Here is a 24811-nt window from a genome sequence, read left to right as displayed (position 1 = left end):
TACAGAATGATTAGTCAGCACTGGAAACTTTGAATCTAATTACAATATTTAGAGCAGGTTGTTTGGCTGTACTGCTTGATTTTTTTGTATTTTTTTTTTTTTTTATGTATTTCCCACATCATTCCTACCCATATAAAATGCAAAATACCAGTTAGTATTTCAGGAATAAAACGTATATAAATTAATTAAATTAAAAAAAAATCCAACGCAGTCTGGTGTGAAAATGCATCATTTTCATAAACTCATTTTTCTTTTCTTTTATTTGCGTTTGTCAAATACAGGAGGATTCATTTACAGATGAGGGACAGGTAGAGAGAGAGACTGAAGCAACTGTACAGTATTTACAGAAGTGAGAAATAAGCAAACCTCCAAAATAACAATAATAATAACAATTATAATTATCATAGTAAACAACCAACAGATAAAAAAAACAAACGATAAACACAGACATTTCGCACACTTTAAAAACTATTACATCCCTCTGCACGTCATGTTTTCTTTGAGAAAACGAACAAATACACCTCTTTTTCCTCATTTTCTTTTAAAGAACAAACAGAAAGCACATGGTTTTTTATTTTAAATACATTTTTCTTTTGCTCTATTTTTTTTTTACCAAAAAAAAAAAAGAAGAAAAAAAAGGAACTACACACTGCTTTGTCCCCGTTCTTTTGTCCACATCCTGTCCGCCTTGTCCTTCAGCTTATGGGACAGGAGAATAGGGGGTTATGGGTGGTCCATTTCATGTACACCCTCATAAAACATAAGCATTATTATTCAAAATAATAACAGCAAACTGTCCCAGCTTTGGGAGGTAACCATGTATAAATGTCCATGTATAAATAATACAAATCATAATTGTTCATAATACATATTTATATATAAGAGTATGCATGGAACATAGCATTCAAAGCTCACCTCTGCCAAAACACTGCTGACCAGTGAGGTTTTCAACCCTGTTCCCTTTGGCACTATCTTTATTCGTCTCTGTGCAGACAACTGTCTTTACACATTCTCGCTCGCTCTTTTTTTTTTTTTTCATACCATCTCCCTGTGGCTCCCGTCGCAGGGAGCTGACACATAATGAAAGAGAGAGGAATGAAAGCTTTACAAAAACATTTTTATGTTAAAATGCAACAGCTTAAACCGCCACTGGCTCTTACGCATTCCGCAAAGGAAAATCTCATTTTCCTGCAACCTGGAGGTGCACCGGTTTCGTTTGAGAGAGAGGAGTTTCTCCTGTCTCCAAATAGGACGCACTTGGAACGTCGAAAGCTGAATCTTAAGCCTTGTTGCTGAGCCTCAGCAGTTCAATGAAGGAATTGAACAGAGTCTCTAGCCAGCCCTGGTTGGCCATGCACTGCTGAACCACCTCCTCCTGACCTGGATCCTCCTCAGCTGCCTGTTCTATACTGTCCGTCTGAAGAGGGAGAACAAGAAAAGAGGGCTCTTACGAGCTAATACACGGACACAATGATGCATTTCTCAAATAAGCTCATATTTCCTCATACCTCCTTTTTACAGTGCAGAAAAGTGTGATATTTGTAGTGATGGAGAGAGTGATAGAGACTGTATATTCGACAAGTCTCTGTCGGCAGTTTCAGGTCCTGTCAAGGAGATAGAGATGGGGTTACAAGTAAAGAAAGAGAGCTCTTTTGACTTCATGAAAGATCCATCATTACAATACAATGACCCCAAAAAGTTTTTGGACACTTAAAGGGACAGTTCACCAAAGAATTTACTGTACTTTGTTGTTCCAAACCTGTATGACTTTCTTTCATATGTGCAAAACAAAAGATGATATTTTTTTTCCATAAAATTGACCCATTGACCTTCATTGGATGAAAACACAAAGCATTCTTCAAAATATATTCTCGTGTGTTTCACAAAAGATTTAAAGGTTTGCAACGACCTTAGTGTGAATAATTTTTTTTGAGTGAATTGTCACTTTAAGCCACATTGACATATACATTTCTTCACAATATACAACAAAACATCAAAGCAACTGGCATCTACAAACAAATTATGCATTTTTTGCCATTTTTGCAATTATATTTGTGACCCTGGACCACAAAACCAGTCATACGTAGCATGGGTATATTTGTAGCAATAGCCAACAATACACTGTATGGGTCAAAATGATCGATTTTTCTTTTAAGCCAAAAATCATTAGGATATTAAGCAAAAGTTCATGTTCCATAAAGATATTTTGTAAATTTCCTACCGTAAATATATCAAAAATGTATTTTTGTGAGTGGATATGCATGGCTAAGGACTTCATTTGGACAACTTTAAAGGCGATTTTCTCAATATTTTGCTTTTTTTTGCACCCTCAGATTCCAGACTTTCAAATAGTTGTATCTCGGCCAAATATTGTCCTATCCTAACCAGTGATGGGAATAACGGCGTTATAAATAAACGGCGTTACTAACGCCGTTACTTTTTTCAGTAACGAGTAATCAAACGAATTACTTTTTCTCCCGTTACAACGCCGTTACCGTTACTGACAAAAAAAATGCCGCGTTACTATAATTGAGCTCACTGAAGCGGTTTTCATCCGAGTAAGCTCTCTCTCAGCCATAGGACCTGCAAAGTTTTTTCTCTGGTGTGTGCTGCGGTTAGTCATACACAAATATAATTTTAAACTGATAATAATGTATGATGCGCTGTGTGTGTGTCTGTCAGAGCATGCGCGCGAAGCGCAAGCTCAAACCAGAATACCCTTTTTTAAGCTTGATCGAAAATATGTGAAATGAGTTTTTTCTAGTCAACTAGTAGTTGTTCATTTAAGCTATTAGTTGACTAATTACATTTATATTAATTTAATTTCTTAAATAGGCTACTGGAGAGAATAAACCATAATAAGGAGCGTTTACATAATATAGGCTATATAGCACTCAAGGGCACGCATAATTGCCATAAAGAACCGGCAAAGGTAATGATTATGAGTGTGACAAAAACAGCAAGGAGACATTTTAATTGTTTATTAATAAAGTAATGTTTTCTGAATCAGTGTCGGCTGCAAAGATGAAGTTGACATTGCTGATTCTCATTGCTGATCATCTGCTCATATGGATGCGCCTAGAGAGATAACGCATATTTCATTCGGATTAGGCTACATAATCAGAGTAGCCTCTTTCTTTTCGTTTTTAATTACTTCATTTTCGTTAAAGTAGATATTTCAAGCATTCTATAGATATATTTCTCATGTCTGCGAGGCAAGCAGCCTCTGAGTTTCGGTTCATTTAAGACGCGCTTCAGTTCACGCGCCAGTGATCGCGCCCGCGCCTCCATGTCATGATTTTATTGTCTGCTATATTTGCTTGTTACATATTAAATCCAAGCAATTGGTTGATGAAACAATGATTAAAATTAAGATACAATTTTTACAAAACGAAATTCACTTTAAAGAAAGGCTTTCTACAAAGCAAAACTTAATGAAGTGTTTAAAATCATGTCTGACCCACTCCATGTCTCCCGATATATTTGCGCATCTTATGATGCATCTTACTCATGCTGTTCACTTTTCATAATCGAATAAATGGATTTAAAACATAACATAGGATTATTTAAACATAAATATGAAACTACGTTTTCTTTAATGGCTACCAACACAGTACAGAGAAAGTTCATGTCGTGAGCAAGAGCGGATCATGAGTCAGGAGTCGCATCAAGAATAATTTATTCTTAGACTTATATGTAATATTGGGGGCATTCAATTTATTTGGCATATTTTTATTTTTTTAAAGTAACACAATAGTTACTTTCCCTGGCAATTAGTTACTTTTATAATGATGTAACTCAGTTACTAACTCCGTTACTATTTGTGAGAAGTAACTAGTAACTATAACTAATTACTTTTTTAAAGTAATGTGCCCAACACTGATCCTAACAAACCATACATCAATGGAAAGCTTATTCATTCTTTCAGATGATGTATAAATCTCAAGTTCAGAAAATTTACCCTTATGACTGGTTTTGTGGTCCAGGGTCACATTTAATCAAATCCACCAGGTGATTTTAGTGGAGGTATGACTTTTATCAACCAAAAATGCAACCGAAATATAGCATGAAAATTCAATTAATCTCTGGAGGAAAAAAAAACAAAACGCAAATCATATGTCCCAATAATAATAATAATAATAATAATAGTAAAAACACTTTAGTTTATAGAAAAATAAATGTAAAGATTCAAGTCGCACGTGCGTCTGATGACAGCTCATTAGCTTGTGCAATCATAAAAGCAATGACAACAGACAAGAAATTCTTTGAGTCTTTTGTGCAAATCTTGTATATTGTGTAGGGGATACACAACAAAATGAGGTACTGCAGTTGATGCTAAAAATACATTTATCGAAATAAAATAAAAAAATAAAGTTGTTAAAACATCAAACATTTGATGACCATTTGCTATTTATAATATAGTCAAACAAGTCTTCAAGTATATTTGATCAATTTATAAAAATATGTATATATATTTTCTGCATTGCATCAATATTAGTCATTTGACCGATGCATCAATCCATATCATCGGTATCAGTACACCCCTATAATGCAACCACATTTACATATATATATATTTTTAAGTGGCTGAAGTGCCTGAATACTTCTTGAGGTCGCTTACTGAACAGCTTAATTATGCAAATATGAAAGAATCAACATGCCTGCTGTTTAGGAAGGCTCCTTTTGACTCTGTTTAGGGTTTTGCGGTTGTAACTCTCACCACCCAGGTGCACTTTAACCGCTCCAGAGTCCAGTGAGTCTGCTGTCATTTGTGGGAACATGTGCAGTGCCTCCTACATGAGACAGAACGGGAAAGGATGGGGAGTGAGAGACTGCCAGACATGTTCCTCAGAAAACACAAATCAAGTGGCCTTCCTCTGAGTACTCAGAGGAATAACATTTGAGTATCCCTGAAAGGCAGTGTCACCTGATGTTGGACACTCATGTTGACCCTCCTCAACAGCCTTCGTTTCTGTTCGTTGAGGATACTGTCAATCTTCCTCATGGGTGGGAGATAAAGCTCATCTAAGTACAAAAGAGATGTATATATATTTGAAATAAGTTATGCTCACCAAGGCTGCCTTATTATCAACAATGAAAACATGTGCTGCTTAATATTTTTGTGGAAACTTATACATTTGTTCAGGATTCTTTGATGGATGTAAAGACAGTTCAAAATAACAGCATGAAATAGAAATCTTTTGTAACATTATAGATTTTTTTACTGACACTTTACATTACTTTTATTCAACTAGGATGCAATAAATTAATTAATAATAATAATAAAAAAAAAAGCTATTGTTTGAACTGCTGTTTTTGCTACTTCTTATATCAGCACAGGTTTAATCTATGATACAATATGTTAATTTTGTCAGATATTTTTGTGTTCAGACCTGGAAAGATGACATCAACTGCATTAACAAGCAATAATAAACATTTTAACACTTGAGTAATGAAACTTGAAAATGAACAGCCTTCATTAGTCACTGTATCTTTCCTCTTTTCTCAGCATCTTTTCCTTGTCATTATTCTTCCAGTCTCGCCTCATTGTCCTCTCTCTTAACCTCCCTTGCTTTATTAACCTCCTCTTTCATTATTTTTTCTATCCTTCCTTCCCTTAATCACCCAACCCAATCCTCCACACATGCACTTTCTATTTAACCAAAGGACGTGTGCTCACCATTGGTGTCCTCCAGAGCTTGGATCATGTCAGGGTCCAGAGCAGTGCTGACCAGCATCTCTACATAACTGCGGAACATCTCTCTCATGGCCCGACTGTTTATCCCACTGCGTGTGGATACTGAGGGTGGAACAGATGCAAAACAAGTGAAAAAAACAAAGACCATCACCTGAAAGTTCACACACACACACACACACACACACACGACTGATTTACTATCCTTGTGGCGGACTCTCCATAGATATAATGGTTTTTATACTGTGCAAACTTTATTTGCTATCCCCCTACACCAACCCTACCCATCACAAAAAACTTTCTGCAGTTTTACATTTTCAAAAAAAAAAACAAAAAACAAAAAACAAATTCTGTATGATTTATAAGTTTGTTTCCCCATGAGGACATCAATTTAGGTCCCCATGAGTGTAGAAAGTCCCCACCAGGATAGAAACACACACACACTTTAACAACATAGTTTTGGCTCCACATAACAGGTACTGTTTTAACTAAATTTGGCATAATAGTGTGCTGGTTCATTAACAGATTGTAGCAATATTACTACTACAACTAAAATTCAGCAGTATTTAGTAATTAGTTTGACATTAATATTATGCAGGTTTTGAGTTCTAAATGCCAGGACAAACCTTATATAAAAGTACTGTGCTGCAGGTACTTTTAATGTTATTAAAGGTAATATTTTAACATACATGATGATACTGAAAGATTACAATACTCACATATCATGCTTTTAACATGGTATTTCTACCATGGTATACACTACCATTCAAAAGGTTGCAGTCAGTAAGATTTCATTTGATTTTCGAACAAAAAAAGCAAGGATGTATTCAGTTTTTTAAAAGTGACAAATAACTAGCTAATATCTGTAGAGCATGGCACTATCAATGGCAAGGTCATGGGTCAAGGAAAACAGAACAAACAAATAAAGTGTACCCTGAATGTAATTGCTTTGGATAAAATCAATGTAATGTAACTTTCTTTTCATCAAAGAATCCTGAAAAAAAATGTATTATGGTTTCCACAAAATATTAAGTAGCACAACTGTTAAATACTGATTATAACAAGAAATATTTCTTGAGCAAATCAGCATATTAGAATGATTTCTGAAGGATCGTGTGACACTGAAGACTGGAGTAATGATGCTGAAAATTCAGCTTTGACCTGGACTATATTTCCCATGTCATATTACTGTTTTTACTGTATTTTTAGTCAAATAAATGCAGCCTTGGTGAGCACTAGAGACCTTTTTTTTTTTTTTTTCAAAAACATAAAAAAAAATCTTACCATCCCCAAACGTTTGACCTGTAGTGTACACTACAGTTACATGAAGGAATCTGCTGCTATAGCTTTGCATATTTCTGCAAAACCACCCAAATGGACACACACAGTAAATTGCACACACATAACAAACCCTTACACACCTTCATCCTCACTGGGCGGGTCAGGCGAAGAGTCTGAATCAGAGGAAGAAGGCATTTCTTTAAGCCACTTCTTCCTCTTTTTAGGTGGAGGTTCTGCCTTCACTTTCACAGGCCTGCTCCTCGTCCTGTCAACCCTCTTCTCTGCAACCCTCTTCTCCTCTTTGACCCTCCCGCGTTCCACAACTGCCGTTTTCCTCTCCAGCTTCTCTTGAGTTTGTCGCTCTTGGAGCTTCTTTTCCTTTTCTCTCTCTTTCTCCCTTTCCTTCTCTTTTTCTCTTTGTCTCTCCCTTTCCTTCTCTCTCTCCTTCTCCTTTTGTTTTTCCTTTTCCCTTTCTCTCTCTTGTTTTTCCCTTTCCTTCTCTCTTTCCCTTTCTTTTTGTCTCTCTTTTTCTCTTTCTTTTTGTTTCTCCCTCTCTTTTTGCTTTTCAAGTTCTCTCTCCCTCTCTTTCTCTTTTTCTCTCCTAGATTTCTCGATCTGCTCCCTCTCTCGTTCTCGCTCCCTTTCCTTTTCTCGTTCTCTCTCTTTCTCTTTTTCTCTTTGCTCTCGTTGCTTTTTTTCCCGTTGCCTCTCTCTCTCTTTCTCTCTATCGTCTCGTTCCATGCGAGGTGGAGTCAGGCTATGTACAGGTTGTGGCTTAGGGAGAGACTGGCGCCTGGTGGGAAGAAGAGACATTCATCTTAGCAATGTTATAATGATAATATACTTACTAAACTGACAATTCACCTGAAATGAAAATTCTGTTATTTACTTGCGCTCATGTCATTTCAAACCTGTATACTGTTTTTATGTGAAATACATTTTTTTCCCCATAAAATGTAAAAGTGAAGAATATCTCTCAAGCTTCAAGCTTATCATGCAGCTTGGATGTCAATGTCATTAGTTCTTTCGTGTCTCATGATCAAATGTCATAAAATCTGTGCTACAGTCACCATATTTGACCTGTGAGCTGCGGCAGTGAGAAGATTATCAATGAATATTTAAATTTTGCTGGTTTAGCACACAAACCTATCGCATGACTTCAGATTACTTGGAATATGGTGCATGAGTCAGGTGAACTACATATATGTTGCTTTTAAAAAAAAAAAAAAAATTTGAATGCTTGACAGACATGGCACCACTGTAAACTGGTATCAAATGAAAATGTGAAGATTCTTTAAAAAAAAAAAAAAAAAACATTCAGGTTTTGAACACCATGAGGGGGAGTAAACTCTTTAACTGATATATATAACAGGACCAAAATAGCTTCAGAAGGTCATTTAGGGTGAAATTACCTCAGTGTGAGACTGGGCCGATGCCAGGGTTTCCGCGAGCACACTCGGACATAATCCTTTTTATTCACATTCTCCAAGAATTTGACATATAAGCGCTGATAACGCATCTTTGCATCTCCAAAGTAGCCCAAATACTGTCAAAGAGTAACAGAGGAGTTTACGGTGGTGGTGTAGTATTACATTTTCATGCAAAACATCAAATGCATGCTATCAATGCTTATCAAATACAAAAAGACACTCACATTACTGGTAGCACAAAACTGTCGCTGTCCATCTTTGATTTCAGGAGCAAACTTCTGAAGCAGAGCTTTTTGGACCCTCCAGATCGGAGGAGGCTCTCGTCCAGTCTGCAGCGCTAGCTGAGAAAAGCCAAGAGAATTGAGAATCTAATTAAGCATTAAAGTCAGCATGAAATGAACATTTTTCCCTATCTATTTGTTATAGATCTTATCGTGAACGATTCATCCATGCATACATTTAATTTTTTCCATATTTTTGATGTCATAATGTTTAATCAAAGTTACATAACTGGACTTTTAGTGAAACGATACTAGACTTCTCCAATCATTTAGTCCGCTTAAACCCCGTCCCTCCACATTCTTCCTGCAAACTCGCATTAATTTTTGAGGGCGATGCCCACATATTAAATTCCAATCAACAAATGATGATCAATTTCACTTGAATGTATGGAAGAAAAGATCTTCTGCTACTTCAGGTTTATCGCAAAACTTTAAATATTAAGGGATAGTCCACCTAAAAAACTGCTGTCATCATTTACTTTACCCTCATGTTGTTCTGAACCTGTATGGCTTTCTTTCTTCTTTGGAACATAAAAGGAGATATTTTGAAGAATGTTGATAACCAGACATTTGACTGTAGCCTTTGACATCCATAGTATTTTTTTCCTACTATGAAAGTCAATGGCTACTGTCTGGTTATTAACATCCTTCTGTTGTGTTCCACAGAAGAAAGAAAGTCATACAGGTTTGGAATGACATGAGAGTAAGTAAATGATGACAGAAGTTTTTATTTTTGGTCGGACTAACCATTTCCGCATCTAAATATTAATTCTACACACAGAATACTTCTAAAATAAAAAGCAGGGGATTTTTACCTTAAGAGTACCAATATCTTCAGTGCGCACTACAAATTCATCCCTCTCTCTGAAGATCCCCTCCCCCCCACTCTCGCTGTCATCATCCTCACTCTCTCCCGCGATGGCCGCGTTGGACTGTTTCTTAGCTAGGTGCAGTGAAGTGATCTGAGGCGTTGGGGCATCTTCGGGGGTGGGGGGCGAGGCCGGGGAGAGCTGGGGCAGTTCTTCGGGAGGAGGTGGGGAGGGGGATGGTGGGGGTGTAGCGGAGGGGGGCAGTGTGGGCGGAGGTGGAGAGGGAGAGGGTAGAGCAGGTGGAGAAGGGCTGGGAGGGAGGGAATTGTGCAGTGGTGGCTGTTGCTGTTGCTGCTGCTGCTGTAGATTCTCCTCCTCTTCTTGAGATGGAAGAGGGGAGGGGAGAGATAGAGGAGGCGGTGGCAGAGGGGATGGGGAGGAGGAGGTTGGGGGAGAAGGAGAAAGGGACGGAGGAGAAGGGGGTGCAGGAGGAGGCTCAGACGGAGATCCTAAAACAATGGAAGAATTAATATTTCATTGATTTTAATATTTGAATGTAGGTATGTTAATATACTCACCATCAACCAGCATTTCATTCTCAGGCTCTTCTTCCTCTTCCTGCTTGCTCTCCTCTGTCCTTATCTGATCTACTTCCTCTTTCTCAATTCCGTCTTCTTCCAACTCCTCTCTTTCCTCCTCACATTCAGTCTGTCTGTCTTCCTTCTGCTGTATTTGTTCATGCATCTCCTGCACAGGTTCTTCCTGTTCATCATCCTCACCTAGAACATGTGCCTCCTCCTGTGGGTTGGGCTGTGAGTGTGAATCCAGTTCCTGTGATGCATGTATCTCCGTCTCAGGTTCACGTGAGTGTATGTGCGGGATAGATTCAGATTGTGGGGGTGGCGGGGGTGTGTTGAGAGATACTGTCTGTGGAGTGGGCGGCGATGGTGTAGGAGGAGGTGGAACGGCAGCAAGGCTGTGGGGGGTATCATAGAGGGCAGAAATGGCTGATGAGATGCTCTTCTGCAAGTCCTGGTTCTTACTGACAGAGTCTTCCTCATCTGAGGAGAATGACGGTAGAGTCTCCAGATTCCTCTTAAGCTCCTCGTCAAGTCTTTTACAGGGCGATGGACAGTTACTGAGGCCCAGGCTTCCATCACCCTCATTCTCTCCAAAGGGAGGAGGTGGAGGAGGAGGTGGTTGTGGGGATAATGGGCGAATGCCTCCCTTTACTGAAGACGAATCAGTGGAAGTGCACCCGTCCACAGGGAGGGGCCCAGGTGGATCTTCAGTGCCTGGCTGCTTCTTCCCCGTTTTCAAGAAATCCAGAAAGGAAGTTATGAAACCTGACTTCAGCTCTGAAGATTTCTCCTCCGTCTGAGAGCAAGAGATGCAGAGAAATTAAAGGGGTAGAAGATGGCAAAATGCAAAAAATAAGAGACAAATGGCATGGAAATGTAGTAGAAGGCAAAAATACAAAATAGGGGAAAGAAAAAAAATATACAACCAGAAAAAAATCGTACAAATAAGTAGTAATAAAACATACTTTTTTGATTAACATCTTTACTTTATATAATCAGTGTAGTCCTACTCTCTTACATTAGGTCTAGAGGGAGGTAAAACACCTTACTGAACAGCAGGGTGGTTGATGATGAAGAGGAATCTGGAGACCCTACCGTCATATGAATCAGTAACCTTAGCAACAGCCACCCTAGCAACAGCGCTTTCCTTTTCTTTTACTGCATTTTTTAAGAACTCGGTCATCAGGGTGGCCTGCCAATCATCTTAGTCTATGTACTCTGCTCCCTCTAGTGGCAAAGTGAATACACTGAGAACAATGCTTCCTCAGTTAAATAAATGAGGTTAAAGAAATCCAAACAAATTTTATGTATAATTTAGTAATGTGTCATTTGGAAAAATTATGAGTGATTTGCTGTCTTCTGTCAGAATTACACCTGGAAATTGGATCAAGAATAAAAATGAATGAAATTCTTACTGAGCCAGAGAGCTTCTGCATGGTGGCCCAGGCCTCTGGGGTCATTTGGTCATCCATGTCTCCCTCCCATGACATCTGCAGATAAATAAAACATAAACGTATATACAGATGTAAAGTCAATGCACATAACACTCTAGACTGGCCTTTCTTTCTTGAGGCTACCTGTTACTGAGTCAACAGAGGATATTAAGTACAATTTAAACACATGGAGGAGGAATTCTTTGATAAAGCCTGTAAAATGTTGGCGAGTTATTGAATCATCATGTTTAGGAACACGTTTTTCATAATATTACAGCAGGTGTTTACTCATTTAAGACAAAACAAAAACTATGAATTTGACATATATAGTTGCTGAACATCTCAGACAAGCTTGTTCGCAATGACTATAAATATGCTTGATAAATCATTTACAAGTCCTCTAAAATGATTTAAACTAAAATGTGTTAACTAAACCGAACAAATTTAGCAAACCATTTTTCTTTGGTAAAATTAATCTATCACAGCTGCCAACACTCTGGCCTGGCAGGTCTTCCACAAAATATTTGACCTCTTCCAAATGCACCTCCTCCACTAAACTTTGCTCTAAATCTGTAGATCATTTGAGTACATAAAAAAAAAATGAACTAGTACATAGTTTGTCATGTTTTTGGTCACAAAGACACCAAATGTATGTAAAACAGACATTTCTAAAGATTATGAAATTATACAGTTATCTTGGTGCAAAACCACACAATTGCCATTTGCTCTACATTTCACATTGAACATCTGGAGTTATTTAAACATTTTCTGTTAAATTTCATCATTCATTAAACATTTTTGCAAGCTGAGACTCACCTCCTGGGGTTTCTGCTTCATCTTTTCCTGACCACAGTTCATATCATTTCTGTTCATGTCAATTCTGTTTAGGTCCACACTGGTGGTGGGCCCTGGACTCAAACCAAGAGATGGTGCAGATCCTACCGAACCATCAGACAAAACTGGATCTGTACTAGACAGGGAGTCTGTCCTCAGGAGGGAATCAGATGAGGGCATGGAAGGAATGGGGAGCTTAATCTGGGAATAAAAAATTATTTATTGAATGAATACATACTTTATGTTTGTGGGAATGATGGATTGATGAAACTGTAACTCATGTAATTTATATCTTATTGGTGGAGATTTTAAACCTTAACTTACTTTGATTGGTTTGATGGGTTCTTGGTATTGTTGCTGAGGCTGATGCTGTGCAAGTTGTTGATGTTGCTGTTGATGATGAAGCTGTTGTACATGTAGGTGCTGCTGTTGGTGCATATGTTGTGGTTGGTGCTGCTGTTGTTGCTGTAGATGGTGGTGCATGTGCTGTTGTAACTGTGGTTGATGATGGAGGTGAGGTGGTTGTTGTTGGTAGTTCTGCCCCTTGTTCATGTCTCTGTGCATTTCTAACATTTGATCATCTTTCCTTCCACGCCCTCTTCCTCGACCACGGCCCCTTCTAGTCTCTCCACCAGGTCCCATCATGTTCCTGCAATATGGAGGCTCAGGAAGAGGCCGAATACGTGGCCTACCCCTGGGTCTTGGTGGACCCTCACGTTTAGGTTTGGTGGGTTTCCTCCCCCTTTTCTTTGGAGTATCATGTGGGAGCAGCTGTGGAGGAGGTCCAAGGGATGGGTATCCTGAAGGGTGACAGAAATCTAAATCACCCATCAAAGGGCTTAAACTGCCAACTCCTGAACCACTTCCAGACTTTCTACAACTAGAAACAAGATCAGGAAGCAAATCCGGGAGACGTCTGCTGTTTAAGCGGATGTCGGCTGGAACGTCTGCTTTATCTTCATCATCCTCAAACTCATATTCTTGGGCATAGTTCTTCTTTGCCTGTGATTGCGCATTAGGGTCTTTCCTCTGTTTAAGGAGGTGAAATGAGCTTGTTTTCAAAAGTTTCTTAGGTCTAGAGGAGCAAAAGATTGGTGAGGTGAGTCCCCCTGTGCCAGGACCACTACCTACACCAGCAGAGCCCATCATTTTGTTTCCAGTTCCGTCCACGTGTCCCGTGCTACCCATCCCAAGGCCCGGGCCCTGAGACTGAATTAAGCCCAGTTGTTCTGTGTTTACAGTGGATGGGAGTTCATGGGATTTTAAGGGGTCCAGATCTAAGTGCATAGTACCATTGCCAGATTCAGACAAACTGTGACAATACTGACCATAACCCTGATCACCATGGTGACCCATCATGTCATATGCACCTCCTCCACCACCTGTAGTTTTAACTGTATCCATTCCATCTTGTACTGTTCCATGTGCCTCTGGCACACCATCTTGACCTCCTTGTCCTGCACTTCCACCTCCCCCAGCACAACTTGCCTTGTAGTCCTCAGAACAGAACATATCCTCCATCCCTGGAAAAAAGGATCGATCCTCATCTTGGAGAAGAGAATCTGGGAAACAAATAGATGTCAGTGGGACAAACCGTTGTTGCTGCTCTTGGCTCTGACCCTGGTTCTGAGCTGTTTTCCCCACAGGACTGCCAGTGTCATATTGATGCTCTTTGAGCTGATCTAGCTGTGGTTGTGAGAGCTGTGGCTCTTGTTCCCTGGGCTGGGACTGGGGCTGTGGAGGTCCAGAAGTTGGCTGCATGTGGTGAGGGTGCTGGTGTGGGTGTTGATGGTGAGAGTGTGTCTGTGGCTGATGGTGGACATGAGGGGGTGGATGGTGTGAGGCCATATGGTGCAAATGAGAGGGGGTTGACATGCTCAAATCAGGCTCAGACAAGAAATCATGAAGCTCTGTTGATGATTGTTGAGGGTGGTGGGACTGATGGTGTGAGGACATCCTATGTTGTTGCTGTTGTCTGTGATGATCAGTAGTGCTCCCATCTCCTGCAACTCTATCAGAGGGCCCTGTCCCTTCTCGACTATTTGTCCTGGAGAGAGATCTCTCTAGCATGTCTAATGGTGAAACAGAATTCTGACTTGACTGGCTTTGGTTTCGCTGAGTCTCACGGCCATAGTGTACCTCCATAGTTTGGGACTGGAGCTGGAGTTGAAGCTGAGAAGCCTGTGGCTGAGTGTCTACTCCTCCAGAGCCACCAGTACCTAATCCCCCAGTTGGTCCAATCATGGCTTGCTGACTCATTGGGTGTTGTTGTTGCTGTGAAGGAGCCTGTTGGTTGTCCATCTTGCTTCGAGTGGTATGCGAAAGGACAGATTGCAGAAGGTGAGCCTGGGTGTTTTGATGAGAAGAGTCGGGTGGAGAATCCATTAGTCCAAGGGAGGACTGGGTCTGTCGCTGCTGCAAGTCTGGAGTCTTTCGAAGATAGGATAATTCTGAAGGATCCTGAGCTTTTTTAAGATCCATATGTGAGTGGGACATTGAATGGGGATGAGAGTGCTGTGAATGCTGAGGGTGTTGTGAGTGTGATGGGTGCGGAGGGTGATGTTGATGTGTTTGATGAGTGTAAGGGTCTCCTCTGCCATAGTGGACCACTGAACCAAGGGAGTCATGTTGGCCATGGGAATGAGTGTGTGACAAAGAGTCAACTGCACCTCGACCTCCATTTGCACCAGCTACAGAAAGCACTCTATCAGTCTTAGTCTGTTGCTGCTTTTTCAGCGACATCTCCAACTGGTTCTCTAAACCTGTGCCTGGACCACAAGAGCCAGCAGCAACTGAAGCCACATTGTTGGTCGTATTATTGGTCCGAATGACACTCTGTAGATGGTAACGTTCTTCAGATGCCTTGTTCAGTTCATAAGTGGAGAGAGACTTTCCTCCATCTCTACTCTGGGAAATGGTCTGGGGCTGTGGTTGTTGGGAGGCTACTTGCTGAGCTTGTTGAGAATGATGCTGGGAGGGATTGGGTGTTGGACTCTGTGAGTGCAGTAAGTGCTGAATCAAAAAGTCATCCTCATCTTCTTCGTCGTCTTCTTGAGATCTTTCTACCCCAAGCATATCAGAATCAGACTTAGATTTTGGTGGTGTTGTGTGATAAGACTGTGTTTGCTGGGGTGGCACCCTTGTGTCTGAGTATCCTTGTGGAGAAGCCAGGAATGCTGGGGAGAGAACTGAAGATAGGTACTTGTTGCCCCCATTTCCTCCAGGTGATTGTGCAGGGCGAGTTGGGGCAGGGGAGTGCAGACCTGGGCGTACTATTCCAGAATTACTTGAGGGTGAAGGGCTGGAATCTGGGAGGTGGTATGATCCTGCGCCACTTGCTACACTAGTACTACCACCCCCTGAACCACCCCCCACACTTCCTGAACTACCTGCTCCTGATCCAGTGGTACTGCTTGTTGTACCAGTACCACCTCCAGACACCATTAGGGCAGGAGAATGTCCTGTACCACCATAGCCCAGTGAAGGACTTCCTGCCCCTCCGAGAGATGGTGGCAAAGAACCATATCCTGAATCAGAGCCATAGACCACCTCAGCTGAAAATGAACGGCCGGTTGCTCCTAGACTTCCATAAGCTTTTCCTGACCCCCCAAGGCTTGAACCAAGATCCTGGGCCTGCGGAGAACTGAATCCTCCATATGGCTGGGGCAAGTGAGAGGGGGGTGGCTGGCTTGGTGAATATGACTGTTGTTGTGGTGGGGTTTGTCCTGGAAGGCCAGCAGTTGGTTTGACAGGAGCAACAGGAGAGCCATACGTGGACAGGCAAGGTTTGGGTGGCTGCTGCTGTGTTGCAGAGGATGAGACTGTGGGAGGTGGAGGTGGTGGGGGTTGCGGTGCTGACTGAGGTGGTGGTTGCTGCCTTGAGGGTGCAGCGGAGGTGCTGGATGAGACATTAGGATTAGAAGCAGAGGAGGAAGAAGAGGAGGTTGAAGAAGCGGAAGGAGGAGTGTGAGGGGTTCGAGATGAGGAAGAGCCAGAGGAAGAGTAGCCACTACTTGAGCTAGAACTCTTTCCCGTTTTCCCAATACCACCACCCGAGCCAGCTGAGGAGGAGACTGAGGAGGACGTGTAAGGGGGCTGGATGATAGGACGGTAAACTTGCTCTGATCGGGGTGAGGGTTTGGGGTCAGATGATGGACTCTGCTCACCCAGTGGACTACAGTTTATGGAGGAGCCATGCCGATGATGGGGTATCTGCTGGTATCCTGTAGCACCACAACTAAGATAGTGATGTAGGGGATGAGGTGTGGAAGAAGAAAGTTGAGACTGTCCAGGAGAAGGTCTCTGGTAGTGCTTAATTACACTGTCTTGCCTGGGGATGGCTCTTTCTTGGGACTGTGGGGGTTGAGGAGGTGCAGAAGAAAATACAGAGGAATTGTAGAGCTGAGAGGACTGATCCTGCAGCTGTGAGGACAGCAGGTTAAACTGAGGTGGTAAGTGGCGTGTTGAAGAGGATGCAGGTGCTTGTGGTGGAGGAGCACTAGTGGGCTCTTGTGACCCTCTATATGAAGCAGTCCCACTCTGTGAAGACAGAAGACGGTCAAAGCCAAGACTTGACTGAGAGGGAGTTTTAATGTGCAGCAAAGGATCATGGGGTGACAGGAGACCGTTGGAAGTAGGACTGAAGGTAGGTGTGTCCTGCAGAGATAATGATGGGGTAACTCCAGGGAAGGAACGCCCTGAGAAGGATGCAGGGTGCTGATATGCCGACAGAGCAGAGGAAGAGGGAAATGAGCCAGAGCCAGGTAGTGCACCAGAAATGAATAGCTCTGCAGGGGCTGGAGTATGCATTGCTACAGCAACAGAGAGGGAAAGCAAAGGAAAAAAAGAAAAGAAAATGATTTAGCAGTTTATAAGAGGATTCTCTATCTTTATTTAATCATATATTTCTGTGCTCACAATTAGATAATTCTATATTCAATATATCGCAGTACTAACCAGTTTGCCAAGAGGGGGTGCGAAATTGAGAGAGAAGGGTAGAGGCAGAAGGGGGTGGCTGAGCACCTCGGGACTCCAAAGCAGAGATCAAATTCATAACTGAAGCATCTGGTCCTGAGGGACTGGCATGATGAAGCCCAGTATCAAACAAGCCTGAGAGCCCTGCAAAAGATAATTATCAAGACAAAGTATAACACCTGGTCAGAGGATGTCTTTTTTTTTCTACACATCTCAATATCAAGGAAAAGAATGAACTAGAGTACTGTGCAGAGGTCATTATGGTTTTAAATCAAAGCAATTTTTGAGGAAATATGTTTTTATGCAGTGTCCTCATTATACTCAAACAAGCTGGATCAAACTACACAGGTTTTCCAGTAATTAACTTCACAATTTCCTAGACTTTACCTAAGCTCCTTCCTGCACCCCATGCCCCGCCCTGTCCAGAAGTTCCTGGATGATGATTTGTTGCATATCCTTGTAGGGGGTGTGGTGTGGCATAAGGTTGACGGTGGAGGAGTTCCGAGTCTGGATGGGAGGATCTGGAGCTCCCATAAACCAAACTGAATAACAGAGGATTAAGAGGTAATTGACAGAGGGAATGGTACTGAAAGTGACACAATAACAGAGCAATTGTTTGCATACGTTTTTATGCATTATATGACATTTGACATTTGTCTGACACAACCTTCTTTTGTCCAGGGCATAATATATACACACAAAAAAAGTAAATATTTATACTGTAAATTAAATTTTATAGTGCTTAAACATTTCTATACCCCCCCCCCCAAAATAAAATAATTTAGAATTTTAAATTGAACATTTTAACACTCACATGGTCTAATAAAGCAATCAAATTGAATAGAATTAACTTAAGAAAAAAAATAAAAGGAAATTTCTATGGTAAAATTATACAAACATTAATATTCATAATTTTCAAAATATTAAAAAAAACCACAAAACAAAAAAAACATTCTTAAACTCTTAAAAAAAAAACATTCGTCATTTTAATGCATTATAAAATAAAGGGTTTAATTATTAAATTGTACTAAACTTTATCTAATTAAATAATCACTAATTATTTAACTCTCTAATTAGCCAAATTAATGTGCAATCTATCAATGATGTTGCTTTTTTTTCTTTGCTGCATTCTTTTTCTAACTTGATCAAACATAAACCACTCATGTTTTCTTCATTTAAATGTAATTTTGAAGAACTAACCAAACAATAACTTACTGTATCGTATCAAAAATCTGCTGTGGGGACAGATTTTACTGTTCTCCCTCTCTTCAGGCAGCGAATAAGTCTGTTGGTCTCTAGACTCATACTAAATCTCCGTATAGAGTATCAGTTGACCCAGCTTGGCATTATCCCTTTCACACTATAGCCACACACAAAGATTAGCTCTTTAATCAGCCTACTCACTTCCATATCCTCCTTTCCCTAAAAGCTTTCAGGATCTGATTTTGCCAAACTATCTACAACAATGATCACACCATATAACACATTAGTTTTATCAATATTGTTTACTCTACAAATTAGGCAAATATGCTGACTCATCAATATGCAAGATCAGATTGCATATTGATGAGTCAAAATACAAAACAAGATCAGATTCATGTTCTAAATCATTTTTTGTACCTTGTCTCACATTTACCACTGCTATGCTTCACGATGTGCAGCTCAGAATTCTGATTGGCCACTCTGCCTGTTGCCAGCCAATCAACTGTCTTTTGCAGTCTTTGCAGACTGTCTCTGTTGTTCTCTTTCATAGAGAGTGGCCAGTTCAGTTGACAATGGCGGTTAGGATGTTGCTGAGGTAAGACACAGAGCGCTCATTGATAAAAGCTCTCCACTGACTGAATTGCCTTGGTAACCCCCTCCCCTCCATCCTCAACAGGCTCTTAGTGTGAGTACAGCTCAGTTAGTCTAGATCCCTCTCACTTTGAGACCAGAGTGGGAAGCCACAGACACCACATACTGAGTGAGCGCGTGGTGAGGGGGTGGGTGTCATTCAACAGAAGCGGTGGAGTGGACCAGAAAATCTATTTTAAATCCTATTAAAGAAAGACCTTATTCAAATCTTTTAGTGTACCATTCAAGAATTACCTAAATAAATCTGTACAATCTATATGCACAGTCCCTCATTAAATACTTCAAAATTCAGTCCAGATAGGATGCAAGAATAGATTTATATTGCGATTCTCCATTAAATAGACTCCTGGGCTCAATATAGTCACTGCAATACATGCGTCTCCCAAAAGACCTTAATAAATGTGACAAAGACAACTGATGTCCATCCTGAGGGGGTTCCATCTGGGAGCATGTCCATCTCTTTTAAAAACACCCTCATCTTAGAAGGCACAAGACTTGTGTAATTAACTGGATAAAAGCTCTAATGAACTGGGTTAAACATTTAAATGTATGAGTAAGAGCACATGTCCTTGCTGCCAACTGCTTCAGTGATTGCACCTCTGGCATAATACATAATATACAGTGCTGTGACAAAAGTACCCTTATGATGTTTTGATACATTGCTGCTTCTGTTTGATACTGATTCTTTTGTGGATTCTTTTTAGGTTATGCAGAACAAGGCAAGCATTGTAGATAAGCTGAGTCACTGCTTTAAAAAAAGTCAAAGTACCATGCAAAAGTGACACGTACCAGCAAAAAGAACTTTGTTAGAGATACATTCAAGTTATGAACTGGATATGAACAATCTTTATTTAAAAAAAAAAAAAAAAAAAAAAAACACACAAACATATGATGAGCCCTGACAGGCAGATGTTTCTCCTGCAACTGAATGCCTTATCTTAAATATTAATGCATCATAGCATCAGTACTCTCTTTTCAAAGTCGAGTATCCATGTACATAAAAAAATATTTTGTGTAACCAAATGAAGCAGTTTCACTTGTAGGTAATGTGACCAAGAATTAGACAATAATTGGCTCTTAAGCCCAAAGAGGCAGCTCAGAGACGATCAGGGAACAGATGATGAACTTCAGAAGAATTAGGTAAATTGAAGCACAACTTAGTGTACCTATTTTGCTTTTTGAATTAAATATTCTTTTATTACAAATTACATAATCAGCATTACAATTAGTGAGAAGTTAAAAGTACATGTAGAATTTCTTATTTGCTTTGTCATCTTTTATTTATAATGGTGACTTTAAAGCATAAGAGGGACCCTTTTTATTTATGCCAGGTTTAATATAAATTATTTATCTATTATTATTATTATTATTAATTAATGTGTCCTCATAATCTTTCATCTAAAACATGAACTTCCCCTCGCAACAACATCTTTTTTGATGACGTGTACACCAGCTTGAGGGCTGGGCAATAATTCCTACCTCCAGCAACCAGTCACCCACAATACAAAAATCCAATCAATTATTGACAGACAAAATCAAGTCCCACCCAATATATAATATAATATTATATACAACAGGGAAAAAAGCCAGTTTCTGTTTCATGCCGACTTTAATGACAACAGGATTGAGCAAAAATTTGTGCAAAACCTGATGATCCATGATGCAGGAAAGCTTTATACCGTTCCCACAGCCAATTTAATTGCTTTTTAATTAGTGACTTAGAAAAAGTGACAAATCATACATTTTCTTTGTTTTAATATTATGATATTTAGTGATTTTTATTTGTATACACTTGGACCACACTACAAATACTCTAGATCCAATAATTTCATCCTCTCTCAATCTCTCCTCTCTCACTTTTTTTCATCACACTGGCTTACACCTTCAGTCAATCAATTCATCCTGTTAAACCTCTCACCTCCTGCTATTGCGCCTGTTCTTGAGCTGATTAAGCATAATTTGACAATGGAGGGAAAAAGAATAACAGGGAAAAAGAGGAAACATCAAAAATAAATACATAATGGAAGGAACAAGAGAAAAAAAAAAAGGAAGGGTTAAATTAGAAAGCTTGATTGAATCCACTGTACAAGACTGCTCCTAATTATATACACACTAATTCAACACAGTCCCCCCAACAGGTGCAAAATGTTTGCAGCCTGATGGGGAACTCAGTCATGGCCATTAATCTCCATTAGACCCATGCAGAGGTGTGTGGTGGATGTACACGGCCCAAAAGAGGACAGAGGGCCTGGTGAACCTTGCCATCATGGAGTAGTATGCCTTTGTTGGCTTCATAACCAAGATGCAATGTGCAAAAGTCCCATCAAGCAACAGTGCTAGAATTTTATCAGTTTATTCTCATTTAATATTAACACATGCAACAACATTTCTTATTACAATAATCAATATTTCCGAATGTGGTGTCCTATACAGATCCCGGTGTCATTTTGTTTCATTTTATGCTAATTTAACACTTCTTGGTGTTTCATCATTGCATAATGGCTATGCTTCCAATGACCTAAAGCGGCGTTCTTACTATCTAATATTCATTCAAAAGCAGAAGTAATTTTTAGAAAACTAGAAGAGAGAATATTAGGTGAAAAGCATTTCATTTCATTTCATCCAGCAGATGCTTTCAGCCTCTGCAGCAGCAGCAGCAGCACTACTGAGGCTTGTCCATCATCATAAGCCTGAACTCATTAAGATTCTGGATTCTATCAATCTGCCTATGAGTCTACAGAGATGCTCTTGAGTCTGAAACACAATATTAAAGAACACAACATGAAATAGAGAAATTCCATTTCAGAGCTGCTAGGACTAAGAGTCAGCCGGGGATACTGGGATGCAGTCTGGGGAATGCTACTGTTACAGAAACTCAAACCACAGCACAGCATGTGTGATCTTAGTCTGAATGGAATTCCTCATACATACGCATACACATACAAGGGGTTTCAGTACATCCTGGGATGATTGCCCATTAGAACAGCCCTATTGTTGCCCTGTCAAGTAAGAAAAAAGGACCCACTCCGAATGTGTTACAATGACCAAATGATGTGACTTCCTGACACAGATGACAAAAAAGTCATCAGAATTTGATTGCATCTGTGTAAATTAAAAAAAAAAATGAAATACAACCTACAGTGATGAATGTTTATATAGTCTTTAAAGCCAGCACAGATTCCACTGAATCACAATTTCTTCATATTTGACTTGGCGTGCCCATATAACAAAGTATGCCTGAGGTGTGCACCCAAGTGTAGGACTGACTCCATACATGCAACGCGAGACAGTAACCCAGAGTGATTGCGTGCGCGCTCTGTGAGCCGCTAGGATTGATTTGGTTGTCACGGCGACTGATAACGTACGTAGCCGGGCGCCTTTGAACTGTAAGTAGGCCGCGAAAATAGTGGAACAGGTCGAGGGCACGACACTGTAATAGTCCCGTTTTCAGGTAACAATGACAACAATATCATTAGTATTTTAATATTAACACTTCCTAAAAGTGTCAACCCTTATGAGCAAGCATATTTTTACTGCAGAGATTTAATAGCTAGTCAAAATGTAAAAGTATATACCTTGTCAGGTCATTCTATTCAACAGTTTCCTCCAGTCCGTTTTGCTATGGATATTTAAATACATATCTCTCTCATACATTAAGTTTAAGTCACATATTCTGTTTGTAAAACCTGTTTGCAGTGCGTCTTACGTTTATGTTTACAGTGTGCACGTCTCGGTCGGTCACGCTGTAATTTCTCTACACAATTTTGGTACGTTGCCAAGTGACTACTAAAACGACACTATCCTCAACAAGAGATGGTATTTTTCCGTTAACGTTAGATAATAACATTAGTAAACAGGCTATGCGAAGTATATATATATATATTTTTTTTTAACCTGCAATCTCGGAAAGTAGTAAACATGTGAGTTAGTAGCTGTGGTTGTTCATAGAGCGTTTAATATTGATACAGTCAGTGTTGTGACATGTGTATCTGAATAATACGTTAACTGTAAGGAGTAATTTAACGTTCAGATAATTTTTTTTTAACCTGTTAAACACAAAATATATTTTTCGCGGACAAACCCCTCTTAAATTTTACAGACAAATGCGTTAGCTACAGAGATACGCTGCATACAGTAGCTAGCAACCATTTCATCCCCAAATATATGTGATTGCTTGTAATTGGTCGCCTCCAAAATAACGCTGTCAACGTGCATTTTGTGCCACGCATTACTCACTACGCTGAATTAGCGTGTATCTCAGTACGGCATGCAGTGTCCGGTTTGGTGCGCCTCCAAGGCAGAAGGCTTGATTTTTCATTTTTGATAATACGCTAGCAAGCTAGCTAGCAACATCATCCCATCCCCCCTCTTTTCGCCCCTCTCCCCCTTTTCTGTCTCAGTCTACCTTCCGTATCACGCATTAACTCTCAATCGCATTCCTTGCATTTTCAAGACACCCCCTCCTCCCTCAGAAATGACAATACTGATGGCTGTACGTGGACCCAGCGACAATATAATGCATGTAAGTGAATGAACACAGCACTGGGAGCGAGAGTGGGAACATGCATTGCGTCCGTCCGTCGGCGTGGGCATTGTTACAGCCAGCTAAGCATATTTATGCATCCAGTGCATGGAAGTGTACTTGCACGGGCGCCTTACCTTGCCTTCGCCGATCTCTCGTAACTCCATCCCGTTCCAGCGCCCAGATCACCGAATCCTGTGCCAGGATAATTTCTATCCATTAAAGAAGAGACAAGGGATGAAGATGGAGAGATAGACAGGGGGAAGGGGAGGGAGGTATTTCCTAAATTCTAACACACTATCTCTCCCCGTGTCCTTTCCTCTGCGCTCAATGTCTGTTTATCTCTCCTGTTTCACAAGCAAGTCCTCAAGAATAGGACCAGCACAGAGGGGGAGAGGAATGGAGGGAGGAGAAGGAGGAGGGGGAGATGGAGGATACAGAGGGGAGGCGGGGAGGGGGGTGAAGTATTACACCAACCACCGCCACCACAAAAAATCCGGTTTCTTCCTCCCCTCCCCTCTTTTGCCCTCTTATATATCTCGATGCCTATTGTCCTTCGTAGCAGAAACAGCAACGCGGCTGATGCTCTGCATGTCGAATTCTGATGCCATTGCTCGTTACACCCACGAGACACGCGACACGTGCTGATTGTACCCTATTTCCTCTTAGTTGTACGTGTACTGCATTGCCACAAAAGGTGAGATACCAGGTCTCTATAAATAGTAGTCTACCGAGGGCGCGTTTTTATTCAGCTGTTGCGCCCCAAATGGATAAATACACGGGATGGAGCTCAAACAAAGTGGCTTGTTGTGACTAGTTTCATTTGAATCCGCAAAATGTCTAAGAAATATACAAGGGGGGGCTAGTGCAATGCTTTAAAAGCTCACATAAAAGCTAGAATTGTCCGGTATTAAAATCGCTATTTTCAGGCATTTAGGCAAGAAGACGCCATTTTCAAGAGTGGACTAACCATCTCGCGCGCACACACACACACATAAAAATATCCCCCCCCCCTCCCCTCCCGACTCGCTTGTCACACTCACACACATACGCAGTCTGTCTGGAAGTCTCGTGCGTACTGCCGCCTTGTTACAGCACTGAGGCACTACTGAGTTTC

General features: G+C 40.5%; 1 protein-coding gene across 1 annotated transcript; it reads right to left on the bottom strand.

Annotated features, from left to right (window-relative positions):
* Positions 1-242: 242 nt before the first annotated feature.
* prr12b (proline rich 12b) lies at positions 243-24658 on the bottom strand. Its single transcript, XM_048205657.1, has 16 exons — positions 23832-24658; positions 17706-17860; positions 17301-17462; positions 12669-17155; positions 12327-12545; positions 11493-11567; positions 10075-10873; positions 9503-10005; positions 8631-8747; positions 8389-8522; positions 7117-7769; positions 5681-5800; positions 4928-5025; positions 4662-4793; positions 1509-1604; positions 243-1417 (listed from the first exon to the last, which is right to left on the bottom strand). Exons 1-16 carry the CDS (start codon positions 23912-23914, stop codon positions 1280-1282), a joined length of 7971 nt encoding a protein of 2656 aa, XP_048061614.1. The 5' UTR covers positions 23915-24658; the 3' UTR covers positions 243-1279.
* Positions 24659-24811: the final 153 nt, after the last annotated feature.

Source organism: Megalobrama amblycephala, linkage group LG1 (genome assembly GCF_018812025.1).
Source record: "Megalobrama amblycephala isolate DHTTF-2021 linkage group LG1, ASM1881202v1, whole genome shotgun sequence".
Classification (NCBI taxonomy): Eukaryota; Metazoa; Chordata; class Actinopteri; order Cypriniformes; family Xenocyprididae; genus Megalobrama; species Megalobrama amblycephala.
The sequence above is the reverse complement of the archived record's forward strand: the minus strand, read 5'-3'. Positions and strand labels throughout refer to the sequence as shown.